The sequence below is a fragment of the Pelophylax lessonae genome (assembly GCF_965119305.1).
Source record: "Pelophylax lessonae genome assembly, chromosome: 8".
In the NCBI taxonomy this organism is placed as follows: domain Eukaryota; kingdom Metazoa; phylum Chordata; class Amphibia; order Anura; family Ranidae; genus Pelophylax; species Pelophylax lessonae.
Window position 1 is genome coordinate 19672384 of NC_138775.1, and position 20821 is coordinate 19693204.

Below are 20821 nucleotides of genomic sequence, written 5' to 3' on the forward strand. Positions count from 1 at the left end.
AGAGAGGGAGAAGACGGCGCATCACTGGACTGTGGGACAGGTGAGTGTGTGTTTAGGCTGGAACTCCGCTTTAAGGTACACCGGGCTCCGACTACCCCACATGGGAACCAACTGTAGTCAGGACCGGGTACAACAGGGGGAGTATTATAGGGTTGGGGTCAGCAATGATTAACTAGTGGTGGGCCAATCGGCGGGGGAGCTACGAGAGGAAGGATCATGTACCGGCAAGGTTCCACAAAAAGGAAAAGGAAAAAAAACCTAAGAGGAAGATGTTGTAATAAGTAGGTGGACACCTGGTGCAGAAAGCGCAGGGAGTGTCTCCAGTCCGTGGGGATGCCTTGTATTTCCCAAACAGAATAGAGTTGGGATAATGTAGGTTATCTGGGGGCGGAGTTCAGGAAACAGATCGAGACCGTTGGGAGAGTCATAGGTTAGCACTCCTAGTATCAGAGAGCCAGGGTGCCCAATGCTTGTAGAAGGAGGTGGGAGTCATATTGGCTTTGGCGAAGGCAAATTCCATTCGGAGATGATTGTTTAGCAAGAGAATGGTGTCCGCTAGTGTGGGGGGTTTAGGTGATTTCCAGGCTTTCGCCAGTGCTAGACGAGCTGCTATAAGGACATGGGTAGCCAGGACTTTGATGTGAGAGGGCCATGTTGGAATTGAGAGACCCAAGAGGAGAAACAGAGGGGAAAGTGGGGAAGAAATGTTGCACAGGGAGGATAGAAATACTGAGAAAAAATTCCAGAAAGGTTTGATATGCGTGCAGTCCCACCAGATATGTTGAAGTGATCCTATTCCTCGACAGCCTCGCCAGCATAACGGAGACGAGGAGGGATACATAGTTGCCAGTCTAGAGGGGGTAAAGTATCATTTGAGGAATAGTTTTTGTAGAGATTCCCAATGGGATATGCACCTTAAAGCTTTTAATGGTAGGAGCAGTGCTCGGTGCCACACATGTGGGGGTGGTGAACTGGGCACCATCGAAGACCAGAAGACCATAGATGAAGAGGATGCATTTTGTGTGGATTGTAAGAGCATATTGTATATGAGGGATATGCCCTTAACTGCAGGTTTGGGAGTGGTGTAGAATTTCATGATTGGATCCAGTAGGGAAGGTTAAGACGTCAGTTGAATTTTGGGGAGGAGTGAACGAATCCTTAGGTATGGGAAAAGGGAGTTGGGCGGCAAATCAAAGGACTTTTGAAGGTCATAGAAGGACTGTATGCCAGAGCTTGAGAGAATGTGATTCAAGTTGCTTAGACCTTTGGCAGACCATGTAAAGATGGGGAGGTCCGGGGAGAGAGGAAGGTGGGTGAGTATAGACTGTGGTATTCCTTTCGCAGACTTATGCCTCGTACACACGCAACGATTGTTGGCCGTGAATTTTTGGCCAACGTCCGATCGGCCGATTGTCGGCTTGTTAGTATGATGCTTCCGACAACCGACTCCAACTTTTCGGCCGAACAAAATCTGGTGTGCAGGCTATAAAATTTTTGTTGGCTGTCAACACAACGGCCGATTTTCCGTCAGTCAGTACAGATTTGGGCAGACAAAAATCTGATGACCAAGACTGGGCATGCTCAGAGAAGAAAAAAGACACGGAAAGTAAACCAGCACATGACATCACTTCTGAAGCTGATTTTTGTTGGCCGAGAAAATTCGTGTGCAGTCTAGAGCACATTTCAACCAACACAACAACACTCTGGACAAAAGACGGCCGTTCGGTCGGCCGATAATCGTTGCGTGTGTACGAGGTTTTAGTCGTGGCTAACCAGACCCTTGTTGCTGTATTGACCGCCTGTCAGTTTTTAAGACGGACCTGATCGGATGCTCCATGCATCCCTATGGGGCAGCGGATATCAGCAGAGACATCTCCGCTGACACCCGCTGCCATCTGATCCTGTCCGTGAAATCCGGATGGATGGAAACCCTATTTTCCATCCGTCTGGAGGATCGGATTGGATGAGAACGGACAGGCGGTCCGTTCTCATCCGATCTCCCCATAGAGGAGAGCAGGGATCTGACAGCTCCGTCTCTGAACATGACAGAGCGTAGACGGAGCCGTCATGCGCCTGCTCAGCGGGGGATCGAGCAGAACGGACTCCGTCGGGTGGTGCGCCAGTGAGAAATAAGCCTTATCATCTGCTGACCCAAATGAGGGCATTAAAGCGTAACTGGCAGATGCAGGTCTGCATCTGACCACCACCAGATACCTATACATAACTTTCCCAATATTCACTATAGTGCACCCCTGTACTTGTCATGCAGAGCCCCCAAACTAGCCATAGTAAGTTACTAAGCAATGCAATTCGCTGCTCTGTTCACATTCATTATTTTTTGGAGCCTTTTGCTCACAATATCCCCCCAGGTAGAGGTTACTCTGGGTCAGGTGACAGGAGGCCGCTGTGCTGCATTTATACCTTTAGACTGGAGGAGAGTCACGGTTTTGTCCATCGTGTCCACTACATACAGATTCTGCGTGAAGCAAATATTGAAATGTGATTTTTATGATTGGTCCACAACCGATTTGCACACACATATATATGTATACTATGCCGATATATACACTCACTGGTCACTTTATTAGGTACACCTTGCTAGTACTGGTTGGACTCCCTTTTGCCTTCAGAACTGCCTTAATTCTTCCTGGCATAGATTCAACAAGGTGTTGGAAACATTCCTCAGAGATTTTGCTCCATAGTGACATGATAGCATCACGCAGTTGCTGCAGATTTGTCGGCTGCACATCCATGATGCCAATCTCCCCTTCCACCACATCCCAAAGGTGCTCTATTGGATGAGATGTGGTGAGTGTGGAGGCCATTGGAGGACAGTGACCTCATTGTCGTTGTGAAGAAACCAGCGGTGAGATGATTGGAGCTTTGTGACATGGTGCATTATCCTGCTGGAAGGAGGCATCAGAAGATGGGGACACTGTAGTCATAAAGGGATGGACATGGTCAGCAACAATACTCAGGTAGGCCGTGGCATTTAATCAATCAATGCTCAATTGGTACTAAGGTGCCCAAAGCGTGCCAGGAAAATATCCCCCAACACCATTACACCCTCACCACCAGACTGAACCGGCGATACAAGGCAGGATGGATCCATGCTTTCATGTTGTTTACCCCAAATTCTGACCCCACCATCTGAATGTCGCAGCTGAAATTGAGACTCATCAGACAGGGCAGCATTTTCCCAATCTTCTATTGTCCAATTTTGGTGATTCTGTGCGAATTGTAGCCTCAGTTTCCTGTTCTTAGCCGACAGGAGTGGCACCCAGTGTGGTCTTCTGCTGCTGTAGCCCATTTTCTTCAAGGTTGAATGTGTCGTGCGTTCAGAGATGGTATTCTGCATACCTTGGTTGTAATGAGTGATTATTTGCGTTACTGTTGCCTTTCTATGATCTGGAACCCATTCACCTCTGACACCAACAAGGCATTTCCCTCCACACAACTGCCACTCACTGGATATTTTCTCTTTTCTCCACCATTCTCTGTAAACTGATGGTTGTGTGTTAAAAACTCCCAGTAGATCAGCAGTTTCTGAAATACTCAGACCAGTCCGTCTGCCACCAACAACCATGCCATACTCACCGGACACTTTACAATTGCATTTAGGCATCGAGACGTGGTGAAGACGATTTCTGAAGTTTAAACCGATCATCAGAATGGGGACGAAAGAAAGGGGATTTAAGTGACTTTGAACGTGTAATGGTTGTTGGTGCCAGATGGGCTGCTCTGAGTATTTCTGGGATTTTCACACACAACCATCTCTCGGGTTTACAGAGAATGGTGGGAAAAAGAGAAAAATATCCAGTGAGCAGTTGTGTGGAAGAAAATGCCTTGTTGAGGTCAGAAGAGAATGGGCAGACTAATTGGAGATGATAGAAAGGCAGCAGTAACTCAAATAACCACTGGTTACACTCAAGGTATGCAAATTACAATCTCTGAACGTACAACCCATCCAACCTTGAAGTAGATGGGCTACAGCAGCAGTAGACCACACCAGGTGCCACTCCTGTCAGCTAAGAACAGGACACAGAGGCTTCACATCGCACATGCTAAACAAAACTGGACAATAGAAGACTGAAAAAAGGTTGGCTGGTCTAAGGAGTCTGGACTTCAGCTGCGACATTCAGATGGTGGGGTCAGAATTTGGCATAAACAACATGAAAGCATGGACCAATCCTACCTTGTATCACTGGTTCAGGCTGGTGGTGGTGGTGTAATGGCGTGGGGGGGGGGGGGGGGGGATAACGGTTCAGGCTGGTGGTGGTGGTGTAATGGCGTGGGGAGGGGGGGGATAACGGTTCAGGCTGGTGGTGGTGGTGTAATGGTGTGGGGGATATTTTCTTGGCACACTTTGAGTCCCTTAGTACCAATTGAGCATGGTTTAAACCCCACGGCCTACCTGAGTATTGTTGCTGACCATGTCCATCCCTTTATGACTACAGTGTCCCCATCTTCCGATGGCTCCTTTCAGCAGGATAATGCACCATGTCACAAAGCTCCAATCATCTCACCACTGGTTTCTTCACCATGACAATGAGGTCACTGCACTCCAATGGCCTCCACACTCAGCACATCCCATCCAATAGAACACCTTTGGGATGTGGTGGAACGGGAAATTGCCATCATGGATGTGCAGCCGACAAATCTGCAGCAACTGTGTGATGCTATCATGTCACTATGGAGCAAAATCTCTGAGGAATGTTTCCAACACCTTGTAGAATCTATGGCACCAAGAATGAAGGCAAAAGGGGGTCCAACCCGGTATTAGCAAGGTGTATCTAATATAGTGGCTGGTGAGGATAGATAGATAGATAGATAGATAGATAGATAGATAGATAGATAGATAGATAGATAGATAGATAGATAGATAGATAGATAGATAGATAGATAGATAGATAGATAGATAGATAGATAGATAGATAGATAGATAGATAGACATTGAGGAGGGACAGGAAATGGCTGATCACACACTGGACCGGCCCCCTTACCTGCTGACTGTGCAGCATTGTATCTACAATGACCCTCTGACTGTCTGCTGACCAGCAAAACGGAGCCAGCAGCCAGGTGTAAAGTCCTTCAAACTTTCCTGCAGAGAGAAAACGGGGTTTAGACCAGACTGGGAATGTCCAGATGGGGGACAATCCAGCAAGCACCCCACTCACCATCATTGGATCTGGGCACAATGTCCACCACCACAGATGTCACCTTCGTGTACCAATCATACTGGAAGAAACAAAATAAGAAACTAGAATGAAGCCAACAATATCTTACCGTGGTCAGGAAGAGCGCCACTAGAAACCAGGCCACAGGCCTTCCATTGTGGCGCCATCACAGTCCAGTAATTACAGTGGATTTCCAAACCTCTGTCAGGTATATAGAGCTGTCTGTATCCCCACACTGGAGATTCACACTCACTTCCTCTACTGGTGAGGGGGAATGTCTAATAGGGACATGGTTTGCCCTCCTGTCAGCTTTAAATTGTTGTCAGTGTTCTCATGAGATATCTCCAATCACTTCCTGTCCTGGTGATGGGGAGGGGGATGATATAGACCGAGGTGGCAGGAAACACATAGGAAAAAAAAAGTGTTTTTAATGCTATGGAAGAATTGTAACTTTTTTTGTGTCCCAGTGTCCCCCAATTTCCTTCTTTTTTGTCCTTGTGACCCCAATTAATTGTCCCGGTGTTTTAGGGATAAAAAGTAGTAGGAATTCTCCCAGTGACAAATAATACAATAATCACAATAGTCACAAACAATATTTAAAGCGGAGTTCTGGCCACAAAATCGACATAATCGATTTTGTGGCCATCCGCTTGCTTTTCGTCACCTGAAAAGGAAATGGATAGTTACGATTTTTTTTTTTTTTTTTTACTTACCTTGTAATTGTAGAAAAATATACTCACCTTTCTTCCACTTTCTCCCTCTGTGGCCTCGGCCCGCGCTGTCACTTCCGGTTTGCAATGATTCCTGGTAGCTGAACGTCATCGCTCCCAGGAATCAATGCAACGGCACTGGCCCCGCACGTCACTTTCGGTGCGGCGCCGCATTCCCTGCTAAACAGCTTCTGGGCATGCCCAGAAGCTGTGGAGGAATGCGGCGCAGCACCGGAAGTGGCGAGCGGGGCCGGTACAGGCGCATTCTGGGAGAAGAGGACACGGAAGAGGACGCAGAAGAGGATCACGCTGGCTTCAGCTGCCCACATCCGAGATGGCAGCGCTGGAGAAGAAATTTTAAAAGGCAAGTATTTCTTCTTGCAGGTAAGTGCGACCCGGGACAGTACAGAGGCTAGCCATTGTGGAATGTACTAGCCCTGACTGTCCCCGGGGTATTTTTATTGAAAACTTTTTTTCATGGCCGGAACTCCGCTTTAAAAGCTGCCAAAAAACGAAAAAACAAAAAAACAATAGTTTGGTCTAGAGTTGGGCTTTACCATGATCTACCGTCACCTGTCCCTGTACAGAGCTCCAGCCATAACCTTACAGTACACAATTAGCATTTTATGATTTCAGTGCTTACCGGGGACTAGATTATTTATTACAGGTACTTATATAGCACCAGCAATCTGCACAATGCTTTACATACAGTATCTTACAAAAGTCAGTACACCCCTCACATTTTTGTAAATATTTTATTCTATCTTTTCATGTGACAACACTGAAGAAATGACACTTTGCTACAATGTAAAGTAGTGAGTGTACAGCTTGTATAACAGTGTAAATTTGCTGTCCCCTCAAAAAAACTCAACACACAGCCATTAATGTCTAAACCACTGGAAATAAAAGTGAGTACACCCCTAAGTGAAAATGTCCGAATTGGGCTCAAAGTGTCAATATTTTGTGTGGCCACCATTATTTCCAGCACTGCCTCTTGGGCATGGAGTTCACCAGAGCTTCACAGGTTACCACTGGAGTCCTCTTCCACTCCTCCATGACGACATCACGGAGCTGGTGGATGTTAGAGACCTTGCGCTCCTCCACCTTCCGTTTGAGGATGCTCCACAGATGCTCAATAGGGTTTAGGTCTGGAGACATGCTTGGCCAGTCCATCACCTTTACCCTCATCTTCTTTAGCAAGGGAGGCGTGTTTGGGGTCATTATCAAGTTGGAATACTGCTCTGCAGCCCAGTCTCCAAAGGGAGGAGATCATGCTCTGCTTCAGTATTTCACAGTACATGTTGGCATTCATGGTTCCCTCAATGAACTGTAGCTCCCCAGTGTTGGCAGCACTCATGCAGCCCCAGACCATGACACTCCCACCACCATGCTTGACTGTAGGCAAGACACACTTGGCTTTGTGCTCCTCACCTGGTTGTCACCACACACGCTTGACACCATCTGAACCAATAAGTTTATCTTGGTCTCATCAGACCACAGGACATGGTTCCAGTAATCCATGTCCTTAGTCTGCTTGTCTTCAGCAAACTGTTTGCGGGCTTTTTTGTGCATCATCTTTAGAAGAGGCTTCCTTCTGGGATGACAGACATGCAGACCAACGTGATGCAGTGTGCGGCGTATGGTCTGAGCACTGACAGGCTGACCCCCCCACCCCTTCAAACTCTGCAGCAATGCTGGCAGCACTCATACGTCTATTTCCCAAAGACAACCTCTGGATATGATGATGAGCACGTTCACTCAACTTCTTTGGTCGACCATGGCGAGGCCTGCTCTGAGTGGAACCTGTCCTGTTAAACCTCTGTATGGTCCTGACCACCGTGCTGCAGCTCAGTTTCAGGGTCTTGGCAATCTTCTTATAGCCTAGGCCATCTTTATGTAGAGCAACAATTTTTATTTTTTTCAGATCCTCAGAGAGTTCTTTGCCATGAGGTTCCATGTTGAACTTCCAGTGACCAGTATGAGAGAGTGAGAACACCAAATTTAACACACCTGCTCCCCATTCACACCTGAGACCTTGTAACACTAACGAGTCACATGACACAGAGGGAAAATGGCTAATTAGGCCCAATTTGGACATTTTCAGTTAGGGGTGTACTCACTATTGTTGCCAGCGGTTTAGACATTAATGGCTGTGTGTTGAGTTATTTTGAGGGGACAGCAAATTTACACTGTTATACAAGCTGTACACTCACTACTTTACATTGTAGCAAAGTCTCATTTCTTCAGTGTTGTCACATGAAAAGATAGAATAAAATATTTACAAAAATGTGAGGGATGTACTCACTTTTGTGAGATACTGTATATATTGTACATTCACATCAGTCCCTGCCCTCAAGGAGCTTACAATCTAAGGCCCCAACTCACATTCATACATACACATACTGTATCCTACCAGCATGTCTTTGGAGTCTTGAAGGAAACCGGAGTACACAGAGGAAACACACACAGGAACATAGAGACAATGCAAACTCCATGCAGGTAGTGTCATGGTTGGGATTCGAACCAATGACCCTAGTGCTGCTAGGCGGAAGCGCTATATAAGGTTTATCATGATTGTGATGGATGCATAATGACAGATCAGACAGACACCATACATGAACAGAGGAGATCGGGTACCATGAGCAGCTGGCAGCACTGGAGATGAGGGCCGAACACATCACACTTCAGATACACAATACGACACTTGTCTGGGCTGAGCCGCGGGGAGAAGACGGCCGAGGTATGTGCAGAGAGAGTCTCTGGAAGAGAGAGACAGAAAACATTCACAGTCATCCAATAACACCAGAGGGGGCGCTATGGCATCCTGCCCATGTACATTATTATCTGTGCTGTACACAGAACACTGAGCCAGTCACATCTGTCTTTGTGACAGAGGACCTTGCACTCCAATGTCTTACTATAGTCACACACTATTATTAATATACATTTATATAGCTCTGACATATACCGCAGTGCTGTACAGATAATAGTAAGTCAGTCAGATAATTTTCTGCACCAGAGGAGCTTACACTCTAATGTCCCCCTATAGTCACACACTATTATTATACATTTATATAGCTCTGACATATACCACAGTGCTGTACAGAGAACACTGAGCCAGTCACATCAGTGTCTGTACCAGAGGAGCTTACACTCTAATGTCCCCCTATAGTCACACAGTATTATGCCTTTTTTTAGCTCTGACATATACCGCAGTGCTGTACAGAGGACACTGAGCCAGTCATATCAGTCTCTGTACCAGAGGAGCTTACACTCTAATGTCCCCCTATAGTCACACAGTATTATGCCTTTTTTTAGCTCTGACATATACCGCAGTGCTGTACAGAGGACACTGAGCCAGTCATATCAGTCTCTGTACCAGAGGAGCTTACACTCTAATGTCCCCCTATAGTCACACAGTATTATACATTTTTATAGCTCTGACATATACCACAGTGCTGTACAGAGATCACTGAGCCAGTCACATCAGTCTCTGTACCAGAGGAGCTTCCCTTCGAATGACCCCCCAAAGTCACACCCTCTTATTATAATTGTTTAGCTCTGACATATACCGCAGTGCTGTACAGAGAACAATGTAGGCAGTAAGAAAGACGTTTCATGCAGAGGCGGACCTAGAAAATTTGGCACCGGGGCAGATCCTATATCTGGCACCCTCCCCCGGGGCAGATCCTATATCTGGCACCCCCCCCCCCCCCCAATCTGGCAATAATGTAAGTGAAATACCACAGGGGTGGTTGTTTGCAGAACAAGAAGGTATGGTATGATGCGCTTGGTGACGGTGGAATCAGGATGTAAACGTTTCTGGGGTGTTCGCTGTGGTACAAAGCATGAAGTGTGGAGCGCATGTCAACCACAGGGACCAGGAAATGAGGCCAGAAATGCGTCCCAGCAGGCACTTCCTGCTGCCGTTTGCGGCATTTCCCCCTCCACAGGTCGCCGCCATCTTTGCAGAGACCGCTACTAGAGGTCAAAGCTCCCTGTGCTCGAAAAGGGAAGCAGAACCCCTGAATAAGTGGCGACAGCCTGACACCCCCCCTTCCCAATGTGTGGCACCTGGGGTGGATGCCCCCCCCTGTTGGTACACCACTGGTTTCATGTCTTGTAGAGAAGAGGGATAATAACTGGATCTTTGACTCACCACATTTTCCTCCGGTCAGGTCCACAAAGAACAGAGCTGATCTGGGGGGAGAGATCAGAGTAAGATGACCCAGAATAGCACTCCGAATTCCACCCCAACACGCAAGACTCTTACCTTCTGTTAGTGCAGTATTTTAGGCCCACTCTGAAGGGACTGTGCCACCACCCAACAAACACAACACCAGTATCATCCGGGGACCAGAAGGCCTATAGGGGGAGATGGATGGTGATGAGGAAAAGGATGTCATTACAGTAAGGGGGTGGATAAGGACAAGGATGCCAGCAGGGTCCTCTCACCTGTCCCGGTGATACATGCTCTGGGATCCCCTCTAAGACAGAGATATTGCAGCTCTCGATGTCCAGCACACACAGCACTGGGGTGCTCTTATTCACTAGGCCCTCGCCCCAATCTTCATGCAGCACAAACTGATCACCCTGCAGGACAGACAGAAACGTCAATGACAATCACCTCAAGGGCGCATAGCAATCCTGAGAGAAGAATGACTGAGCAATATTACAAATCCTTTGGTAGGCAAGAATTTTTTGAACTTTCAGAACTGCATTTAGCTGTTAAAGCCTTAAGTTTTTTTTACCTTCATGCATTAGATGCATGAAGGTAAAATATCCTTCTGTGCCACAGAACCTACCCCTGCCCCCCTTATACTTACCGGAGCCCGATCTCGATCAAGCGCTGTGCACAAGAGCAGAGGCCATCTCCCTCCTCACAGGGCAGATCAATAATAGCGGGAGCCATTGATGTCAATACAATTCTGTGACAAGGGAGCAGGTGGGGCCAGGCCGCACTGTCTGTGTATAGACATAAGCAGCGCAGTTCGGGATCGAGCCTGCACAAGTGCTAGAAGGTGGAGCGCCAGCAGGGGACCCATAGCAAAAGAGCGCCGGCAGGGGGGTATCAGGACAACATCTCCATGGACAACATCCCCATGGACAACATCGCCATGGACAACACCCCCCCGGACAACACCCCCCCCGGACAACATGCCCCCGGACAATATCCCCCCCAGGAAAACATCCCCCTGGACATAGGGTTAGGGTTAGAGGGGGGATATCGTCCAGGGGGTATATTGTCCTAGAATCGGGGGGGGACCCAGAAGAGGAGGATCAGGGTTGCTCTGTGCAAACCTATTGCACAGAGCAAGTATGTATAACATGAAATAAAACTAAAGATTTTCAATCACTTTAAATTTAATTTAAAAAAAACACAGAACATTCACGCATCAAGCATGAAGAATCATCTGTGTTTTCCTTCTCACAACCAATCACCATCTCCCAATTATCATGTTCTAACTCATCCAGCAACAGGACGGTGGGATTTCTGGTCTCATCCTATTCCTGCATCCCAGCAGTGTCCAGGTTTATGATAGGATGTTCTAGTTGATAGTTCTCCTCCTCTGCCTGAAGAAAAAACACACTTTGTTTTCTTAATTCAGAAGAATCAGTGTGACATTGTAGAAGTCCAAACATTTAGGCATAACTTATATAAGAAGAGAGAGACTGCATTACACAGGACAAGGATCCATGGTCCTTATAAATCCAAAAATGTGGTGGCCTGGCAGCCTACAGTATGGGGAAAAAAGTATTTGATCCCCTGATGATTTTGTAAATTTGCCCACTGACAAAATAATGATCAGTCTATAATTTTAATGGTAGGTTTAGGACTTATTCAATACAGGCAGAGCAGTGAGGTTGTCATGGCAGCTATGTTATCAGTTTTGTTATATAAGGTATTCACACTCGAGTACTTTTATTCCTTGATATAAAAAAAAAACCATATTATATATATATACATAAATATATATATACATACATACATACATACATATACATACACTATATTACCAAAAGTTTTGTGACGCCTTCCTTTACACGCACATGAACTTTAATGGCATCCCAGTCTTAGTCCGTAGGGTTCAACACTGAGAAGCGCATTTGTGAGGTCAGGCACTGAAAGGGGTTTGCCCACTAACAGAATAAAAAAAAATAAAAACAAAGGGGGGGAGGGATATATGTGTGTATATATATATATATATATATATATATATATATATATATATATATATATATATATATATATATATACACACACACACACACACACACACACTATTACCAAAAGTATTGGGACGCCTTCCTTTACACGCACATGAACTTTAATTGCATCCCAGTCTTAGTCAGTAGGGTTCAATATTGAGTTGGCCACCCTTTGCAGCTATAACAGCTTCAACTCTTCTGGGAAGGCTGTCCACAAGGTTTAGGAGTGTGTCTATGGGAATGTTTGACCATTCGTCCAGAAGCGCATTTGTGAGGCCAGGCACTGATGTGGAGGAGAAGGCCTGGCTTGCAGTCTCCGCTTTAATTCATCCCAAAGGTGTTCTATCGGGTTGAGATCAGGACTCTGTGCAGGCGCCAGTAAAGTTCCTCCACCCCAAACTCGCTCATCCATGTCTTTATGGATCTTGCTTTGTGCACTGATGAGCAGTCATGTTGGAACAGGAAGGGGCCATCCCCAAACTGTTCCCACAAAGTTGGGAGCATGAAATTGTCCAAAATGTCTTGGTATGCTGACACCTTAAGAGTTCCCTTCACGGAAGCTAAGGGGCCAACCCCAACCACTGAAAGAAAAAAAAAACCCACACAATAATTCCCCCTCCACTAAATGATTTGGACTAGTGCACAAAGCAAGGTCCATAAACACATGGGTGAGCGAGTTTGGGGTGGAGGAACTTGACTGGCCTGACCTCAACCCCAGAGAACACCTTTGGGATGAAATAGTGCGGAGACTGCGAGCCAGGCCTTCTCGTCTACATCAGTGCCTGACTTGGCGCTTCTGGAAGAATGGTGAAACATCCCCATAGACACTCCTAAACCTTGTGGACAGCCTTCCCAGAAGAGTTGAAGCTGTTATAGCTGCAAAGGGTGGGCCAACTCAATATTGAACCCTACGGACTAAGACTGGGATGCCATTAATGTTCATCTGTGTGTGTAAAGGCAGGCGTCCCAATACTTTTGGTAATATAGTGTGTGTATGTGTGTGTATGTGTGTATGTGTGTGTGTGTGTGTGTATACACACACACATACATACACACACATATATCCCCTTTGTTTTTATTTTTTTTAATCTGTTAGTGGACAAACCCCTTCCATCTGACTCTGGAAAAGTGAGATGGATAATACAATCATTCTGGTATCGCTCCTCACCTTCACCACTTTACCGGCGCCTTCATCATCTTCATCTGTAGAGGCGGGAAGGTCTCCGGCTGTGGCTTCAAAGAACGACTTGGTCTTGGGTCTCTTCTTCTCAGCGATGTACAGCAAATGAGACTCTGAGTGTGACCAGGACAGACAGCCAAACTGCTCTGCAGGGACAGAAGAGAGAACTTAATGAACAGATGGGAAAAGGAAGACATAAGACTCTGACAACCTCCCTCCTACAATGTGATGGAAACACAGTGTCTGCCATCTTATTTCTACACTCAGTTGCTGTAACATTTTTGTATTTGAATAGTTCTGGTATAATAACAATAGTATCACTCACCATCTTCGAAAACCTTCCCGTGTTTGTCCAGTGCTGTCAGGTTGATGCTCTTCCCCTTGCGGTTCTTGTCCCAGACCTGGAGAGAGGATGACTTTCATATTGGCATGGATTGGACAATTTACATTCTCCACACAGCACAGGGATTCTCCCCTTTCGCGGAAGTTTGGCATCAATCCCACTGCCCACCTTCCAGAAACCAAGGGTCCTCCCCCCTTCCCACCCTCCAAAAACAGGACGCCCTCCTTCCTTTCCCACCCCCAAGAACCGGGCGTCCTTCCTTTCCCACCCCCAAGAACCGAGCGTCCTCCTTCCTTTCCCACCCCCAAGAACCGGGCGTCCTCCTTCCTTTCCCACCCCCAAGAATCGGGCGTCCTCCTTCCTTTCCCACCCCCAAGCACCGGGCGTCCTCCTTCCTTTCCCACCCCCAAGCACCGGGCGTCCTCCTTCCTTTCCCACCACCAAGAACCGGGCGTCCTCCTTCCTTTCCCACCACCAAGAACCGGGCGTCCTCCTTCCTTTCCCAACCCCAAGAACCGGGCGTCCTCCTCCCTTTCCCAACCTCTGGGAGCCGGGCGTCCTCTCCTTCTTTCCGAGCCTCCCGGAGTTGTGCATCCTCTCCCCCTTTCTCACCCCCAAGAACCGGGTGTCCTCCTTCCTTTCCCAACCCCAAGAACCGGGCTTCCTCCTTCCTTTCCCAACCCCAAGAACCGGGCGTCCTCCTACCTTTCCCAACCTCTGGGAGCCGGGCGTCCTCTCCTCCTTTCCGAGCCTCCCGGAGTTGTGCATCCTCTCCCCCTTTCTCACCCCCAAGAACCGGGCGTCCTCCTTCCTTTCCCACCCCCAAGAACCGTGCGTCCTCCTTCCTTTCCCACCACCAAGAACCCGGTGTCCTCCTTCCTTTCCCAACCCCAAGAACCGGGCATCTTCCTTCCTTTCCCAACCTGAAGAACCGGGAGTCCTCTTCCCTTTCCCACCCCCAAGAACCGGGAGTCCTCTTACCTTTCCCACCCCCAAGAACCGGGAGTCCTCCTCCCTTTCCCAACCTCTGGGAGGCGGGCGTCCTCTCCCCCTTTCCGTCCCTCCGGGAGTTGTGCATCCTTCTCCCCCCTTTCTCACCCTCCGGGAGCCAGGCACCCTTCCCCTTTTCCCACCCTCCGGGAGCCAGGCACCCTTCCCCTTTTCCCACCCTCCGGGAGCCAGGTGTTCTTCCCCCTTTCCCACCCTTTGGGAGCCAGGTGTCCTTCCCCACCCTCCGGGAGCCATTTGTCCTTCCCCATTTCCCACCCTCCAGGTGTCCTTTCCCCTTTCCGGGAGCCGAGCATCCTCCCCCTTCCCACCCTGCGGGATTCCCCCCCACGAGCCAGGCGTCCTCCCCCTTTTCACCCTCCAGGAGTCTGGCGTCCTCCCCCTCTCCACTCCCCAGGGGCCAGGCAGCGTTCCCATTTCCTCCTTCCAGAAACCAGGAATCCACCCTATTCCCACCTCTAGGAACTGAAAAGCTTCTCCAGGAATTTGGTGACCTCCCGCTTCAAGGAACCACGCATCCTCTCCCTTTCTACTCTCCAGGAACCATGCATCCTCCCTCTTCCGGCACCTGGGACCGGGGACACTTCCCGCATCCAACCCTCCAGGAATCCACCCTATTCCCACCTCTAGGAACTGAGAAGCTCCTCCAGGAATTCGGTGACCTCCCCCTTCCAGGAGCCACGCATCCTCTCCCTTTCTACTCTCCAGGAACCATGCATCCTCCCTCTTCCCACATCAGGAACCGGCCCACTTCCCCCAGCCAACCCTCCAGGAACCAGGTGTCATACCTCCAGAAACTGGGTGTCCTCCCCTTTCTTATTCTTCGTCTCTCGTAGAACGGCTTTCAAGCCTCCAGATGGGGACTCACTGCTGAGCAGTCTGGGGAGGTAGGAAATGGTCAGACTGTGCCCCATATTAAGCAGCAGAGATCTCACGGGTCTCTCTATACTTACTCTCCTTTAATCTCACTGCCATTGCCGCACGCCCCGGCGTACACCACCGCATTGTTATCATGGAAGATGATATATTGGCGGCAAAACTTCACCTGCTCGTTGCGATCCAGATCCCTCTGCGCCCATTCTGGAGGAGAGAGACGGGGGAGATCATCCAGACAAAATCAGCAGGAGAAGCCACAAATCACATGACACATAAAGAGTGACTTGATTGCACAGCCCCGCCTCCTATATCAACCAATCAGAAACAAGTTCAAGAACGTTTGTGCAGATCCCACAAACCAGAGCTGCTTTCTGATTGGCTGGTATGTTTGTCAGCCTCTAATAGTCCATCACCTCTCCTATGAATCCTGACAGTCAATTACCCAGATCCTCAAAGCCTGGACATGATCAAAGATTGAGGATATTACATTGCAGCCAATGTGGGGCTTCAAAGGGACTAGAAGTGGAAACTTGCAGATTTCAGTATACCGTGTGACACCTGGCCACCGAAGCTACCAATCCCCACCCTGTTCCTCAAGGTGAATTTAAATCTGAAGTTGGCATTAAGAGACATACGGGGTGCCGAGTGCAGAGAAAGACGGAGTGCATGGTGCCTGTCCCTGTGTGCTCGGTAGCGAAGAGCCACGCAGCTACCCCCCGCCTCACCTTTCGCTCAGGATGCTTCACAGGTGGGCAGGCTCCTTGCAACCAGTGATGCCGATAGTGGATGAAGCCTGATGGAGAAGCTGAAGTACTAGTTCCCCATCAGATCTGCTCTCTGCTTGTGACTGACAGCCGGCAGCTGGTTGGATTCATAGCCAAGAGCAGGGTGTCTATGGGTGTGCCCACTGCCTGCTGTCAATCACAAAGGATCCTGATGGGGAATTTGTGTCTCTGAACCCCCATCAGGCTCCGCTTGCCCAACTACAAAATTCCTCCTCCACTAAGCTCCAGTTACCCCACCTTCCAGGCAATGCATGTGCTCCGGAAGATGAATTGGCGAATTTGGGCCTCAGACACAATTATAATTGGATTTTCATGGATTTGGCTACAATACAGCTCTTCATATGCGGGCGGGGGGATGGGAGCCTCGAGGTACAAACAGATAAATATCTCATAAAATAACAATATACGATATAAACAGACACATTGTGGGCTGTGATGACACAATGTGATGACGAAAACAGGCCTAGTGGGTGGAGCAGGACGGACTTTCACCTTCATCAACCCCTCCCCCATCATCAGGCCAGGGCCCCCTTTCCCCAACAAATACACATATTTCTCCCCCCCCCCAGACACACCTATATACCTCCCCTCCCCTCCAATTGCAGATATATACCCCCTCCTCTCCTCCAGACACACCTATATACCCCCTCCTTGCCTTCAAACACATCTGTATACTCCCCTCTAATTGCAGATATATACCTCTTTCTCACCTTCAAACACAGCTTTATAACCCCCCCCCCCTCCAATTGCAGATATATACCCCTCCTCACCTTCAAATACAGCTGTATACCCCCCTCCCCTCCAACTGCAGATATATACCTCCTCCACTCCTCCAGACACAGCTGTATACCCCCCCCCCTCCAATTGCAGATATATACCCCCCTACTCGCCTTCAAACACAGCTGTATACCCTCCTCCCCTCCAATTGCAGATATATACCCCCCTACTTGCTTTCAAACACAGCTGTATACCCCCTCCCCTCCAACTGCAGATATATATACCTCCTCCACTCCTCCAGACACAGCTGTATACCCCCCCTCCCTCCAACTGCAGATTTATACCCCCCTACTCGCCTTCAAACACAGCTGTATACCCCCCTCCCCTCCAATTGCAGATATAGTAAGGGAAAAAAGTAATTGATCCCCTGCTGATTTTGTATGTTCGCCCACTGACAAAGAATTGATCAGTCTATAATTTTAATGGTAGGTATATTTTAACAGTGAGAGACAGAAAAACAACAAAAATATCCAGAAAAATGCATTTCAAAAAAGTATAAATTAATTAGCATTTTAATGAGTGAAATAAGTATTTGCCCCCGTATTAATCAGCAAGATTTCTGGCTCCCAGGTAACAAGCTGAGATTAGGAGCACTCTCCTAAAAAGAGTTCTCCTAGTCTCAGCTTGTTACCTGTATAAAAGACACCTGTCCACAGAAGCAATCAATCAGATTCCAATCTCTCCACCATGGCCAAAACCAAAGAGCTGTCCAAGGATGTCAGGGACAAGATTGTAGGCCCACACAAGGCTGGAATGGGCTACAAGACCATCGCCAAGCAGCTTGGTGTGAGGGTGACAACAGTTGGTGCGATTATTCGCAAATGGAAGAAACACAAAATAACTGTCAATCTCCCTCAGTCTGGGGCTCCATGCCAGATCTCACCTCGTGGAGTTTCAATGATCATGAGAACGGTGAGGAATCAGCCCAGAACTACACGGGAGAATCTTGTCAATGATCTCAAGGCAGCTGGGACCATAGTCACCAAGACAACAATTGGTAACACACTATGCCATGAAGGACTGAAATCCTGCAGCACCTGCAAGGTCCCCCTGCTCAAGAAAGCACATCTACAGGCCCGTATGAAGTTTGCTATTGAACATCTGAATGATTCAGAGGAGAACTGGGTGAAAGTGTTGTGGGCAGATGAGACCAAAATTGAGCATTTTGGCATCAACTCAACTCACTGTGTTTGGAAGAGGAGGAATGCTTCCTATGACCCCAGGAACACTGTCCCCACCTTCAAATATGGAGGTGGAACCATTATGCTTTGGGGGTGTTTTTCTGCTAAGAAGACAGGACAACTTCACTGCATCAAAATGACGATGGACGGGGCCGTGTACCATCAAATCTTGGGTGAAAACCTCCTTCCCTCAGCCAGGGCATTAAAATTGGATCTTGGATGGTATTCCAGCATAACAATGACCCAAAACACACGGCCAAGGCAACAAAGGAGTGGCTCAAGAAGAGGCACATTAAGGTCCTAGAGTGGCCTACCCAGTCTCCAGACCTTAATCCCATAGAAAATCTGTGGAGGGAGCTGAAGGTTCGAGTTACCAAACGTCAACCTCAAAACCTTAATGACTTGGAGAGGATCTGCAAAGAGGAGTGGAACAAAATCCCTCCTGAGATATGTGCAAACCTGGTGACCTCTGTGATTACCAACAAGGGTTTTGCCACCAAGGACTAAGTCATGTTTTGCAAAGGGGTCAAATACTTATTTCACTCATTAAAATGAAAATCCAATTATAACTTTTTTGAAATGCATTTTTTTGTTGTTATTCTGTCTCTCACTGTAAAATAAACCTACCATTAACACAATAGACTGATCATTTCTTTGTCAGTGGGCAAACATACAAAATCAGCAGGGGATCAAATATTTGTTTCCCTCACTGTATATACCACCTTCTCGCCTTCCAACACAGCTGTATACCCCCCTCCCATCCAATTGCAGCTATATACCCCCCTCCTCCCCTCCAATTGCAAAAATATACCCACCTCCTTGCCTTCAAACACTGCTGTATACCCCCTCCCCTCCAATGGCAGATATATACCCCTCTCCTCCAAAAAAAAACTTATATACCCCCCTCCAATTGCAGATATATACCCCCCCCCCCAGACACAGCTGTATACCTCCCTCCCCTCCAAACTGCAGATATATACTCCTCTCCTGCAGACACAGCTATATATCCCCCTCCCCTCCATTTTCAGATATATACCCCTCTCCACACCTCCAGACAGAGCTGTATACCCCCTCCTCTCCTCTAGACACACCTACATATACCCCGCCCCCTACAATTTCAGATATATACCCCCTTCCTCGCCCTTCAAACACAGCTGTATACCCCCTCCCCTCCAATTGCAGATATATATATACCCCTTACTTCTCCTCCAGACACACCTATACACCCCTTCCCTCCAATTGCAGATATATACCCCCCCTCCCCTCCAATTGCAGATACATACCCCCCTCCACTCCAATTGCAGATATATACCCCCCTCCCCTCCAATTGCAGATATATACCCCCCTCGCCTCCAATTGCAGATATATACCCCCCTCCTCGTCTCCAGACAAACCTATATACCCCCCCTCCAATTGCAGATATATACCCCCCTCCCCTCCAATTGCAGATATATACCCCCCTCCTTGCCTCCAGACAAACCTATACCCCCCCCCTCCAATTGCAGATATATACTCCCCTCCTCACCTTAAAACACAGCTGTATACCCCCCTACTCTCCAATTGCAGATATATACCCCCTCCTCTCCTCCAGACACACCTATATACCCCCTCCTCTTCAATTGCAGATATATACACCCTCCTCTCCTCCAGACACAACTGTATAACTCCCTACCTCCAATTGCAGATATATACCCCCCTACTCTCCCCCAGAGGGAGTATACCCCTGGTCTCACCTGTGTAGATGTTGCTGTATTTGCCCCCGTACTGGGTGGTGACTTCGGGCCCTATAGAGACGGCGCTCAGCGATGGGAACTGGCTGAGGTCCCGGTAGAGGTTGGAGATGTCTTTGGGTTTCCTGATGAGCTGAAACCAAACAGAGAAGGTGAGTCCTCTGCCCAGAAATGACCCCTCACATACACAACACCCACAAACAGAAAACCCTGTCTGATGTAGAGGAGCTCCGGAAAAGTGTTTACACCCTGAAATGGTGACCAGTACTGGAGGGCTACTATCATCTCACTTCCACAGCATTACTCTACCTGAGCAGCAGAGGGCACCACGGAGTGACCAATGGATGGCCGTTCACCAATCTCACTACAGAGGGAGCAAAACAGGGCGCAAGGGGGCCAGTGCAACCACCAGGGGGAGGGGAGAGAGTATAGGGGAGGGAGAGAATGTGAAGGGGGGAGTAACTGGGAAGGGGGGGGGGAGTACCAAGGTGCAGGAGTGATAGTAGAGCGCGTACTTGAGGATAGGGGAGAGTGTAAGTTATGATTAAGCAAATCTAATTCATGAAACGCGTCAACCTCTGCTGTGGCTTGTCTGTATTGTCATGATTTATTTACAATAGGAAGAATTGGATTTTTGTCTTACCAAAAAATCCTTTTCTCTGATGTTCATTGATGGACACAGCTTTAGAATCTTCTTAACCATTGGGACATCCCAAAGCATTGTTAAACGTGAGCGGTGAGAAAAACACAGCAGAAAAAATTCCCAAAAGGCTAAACCTAGCCAATCAGGTAGCATGGAGCTTAACCAGGAACAACTGGAGCTCACCTGAAAACAATGCACCCT

General features: G+C 48.0%; 1 protein-coding gene across 1 annotated transcript in view; it reads right to left on the reverse strand.

Moving 5' to 3' along the window:
• APEH (acylaminoacyl-peptide hydrolase) overlaps positions 1 to 20821 on the reverse strand; it is a 46871-nt gene that overhangs the window by 10803 nt on the left and 15247 nt on the right. Inside the window, exons 2-13 of the mRNA XM_082265363.1 lie at positions 19981 to 20110; positions 15582 to 15708; positions 15417 to 15507; positions 13603 to 13678; positions 13266 to 13423; positions 10343 to 10480; positions 10161 to 10252; positions 10047 to 10087; positions 8525 to 8646; positions 5178 to 5238; positions 5004 to 5101; positions 2422 to 2476 (exon numbers count right to left, since the gene is read on the reverse strand). Of these exons, the coding sequence (XP_082121489.1) occupies positions 2422 to 2476; positions 5004 to 5101; positions 5178 to 5238; positions 8525 to 8646; positions 10047 to 10087; positions 10161 to 10252; positions 10343 to 10480; positions 13266 to 13423; positions 13603 to 13678; positions 15417 to 15507; positions 15582 to 15708; positions 19981 to 20110 (1189 nt within the window). The remainder of the gene's footprint in view (positions 1 to 2421; positions 2477 to 5003; positions 5102 to 5177; positions 5239 to 8524; positions 8647 to 10046; positions 10088 to 10160; positions 10253 to 10342; positions 10481 to 13265; positions 13424 to 13602; positions 13679 to 15416; positions 15508 to 15581; positions 15709 to 19980; positions 20111 to 20821) is intronic.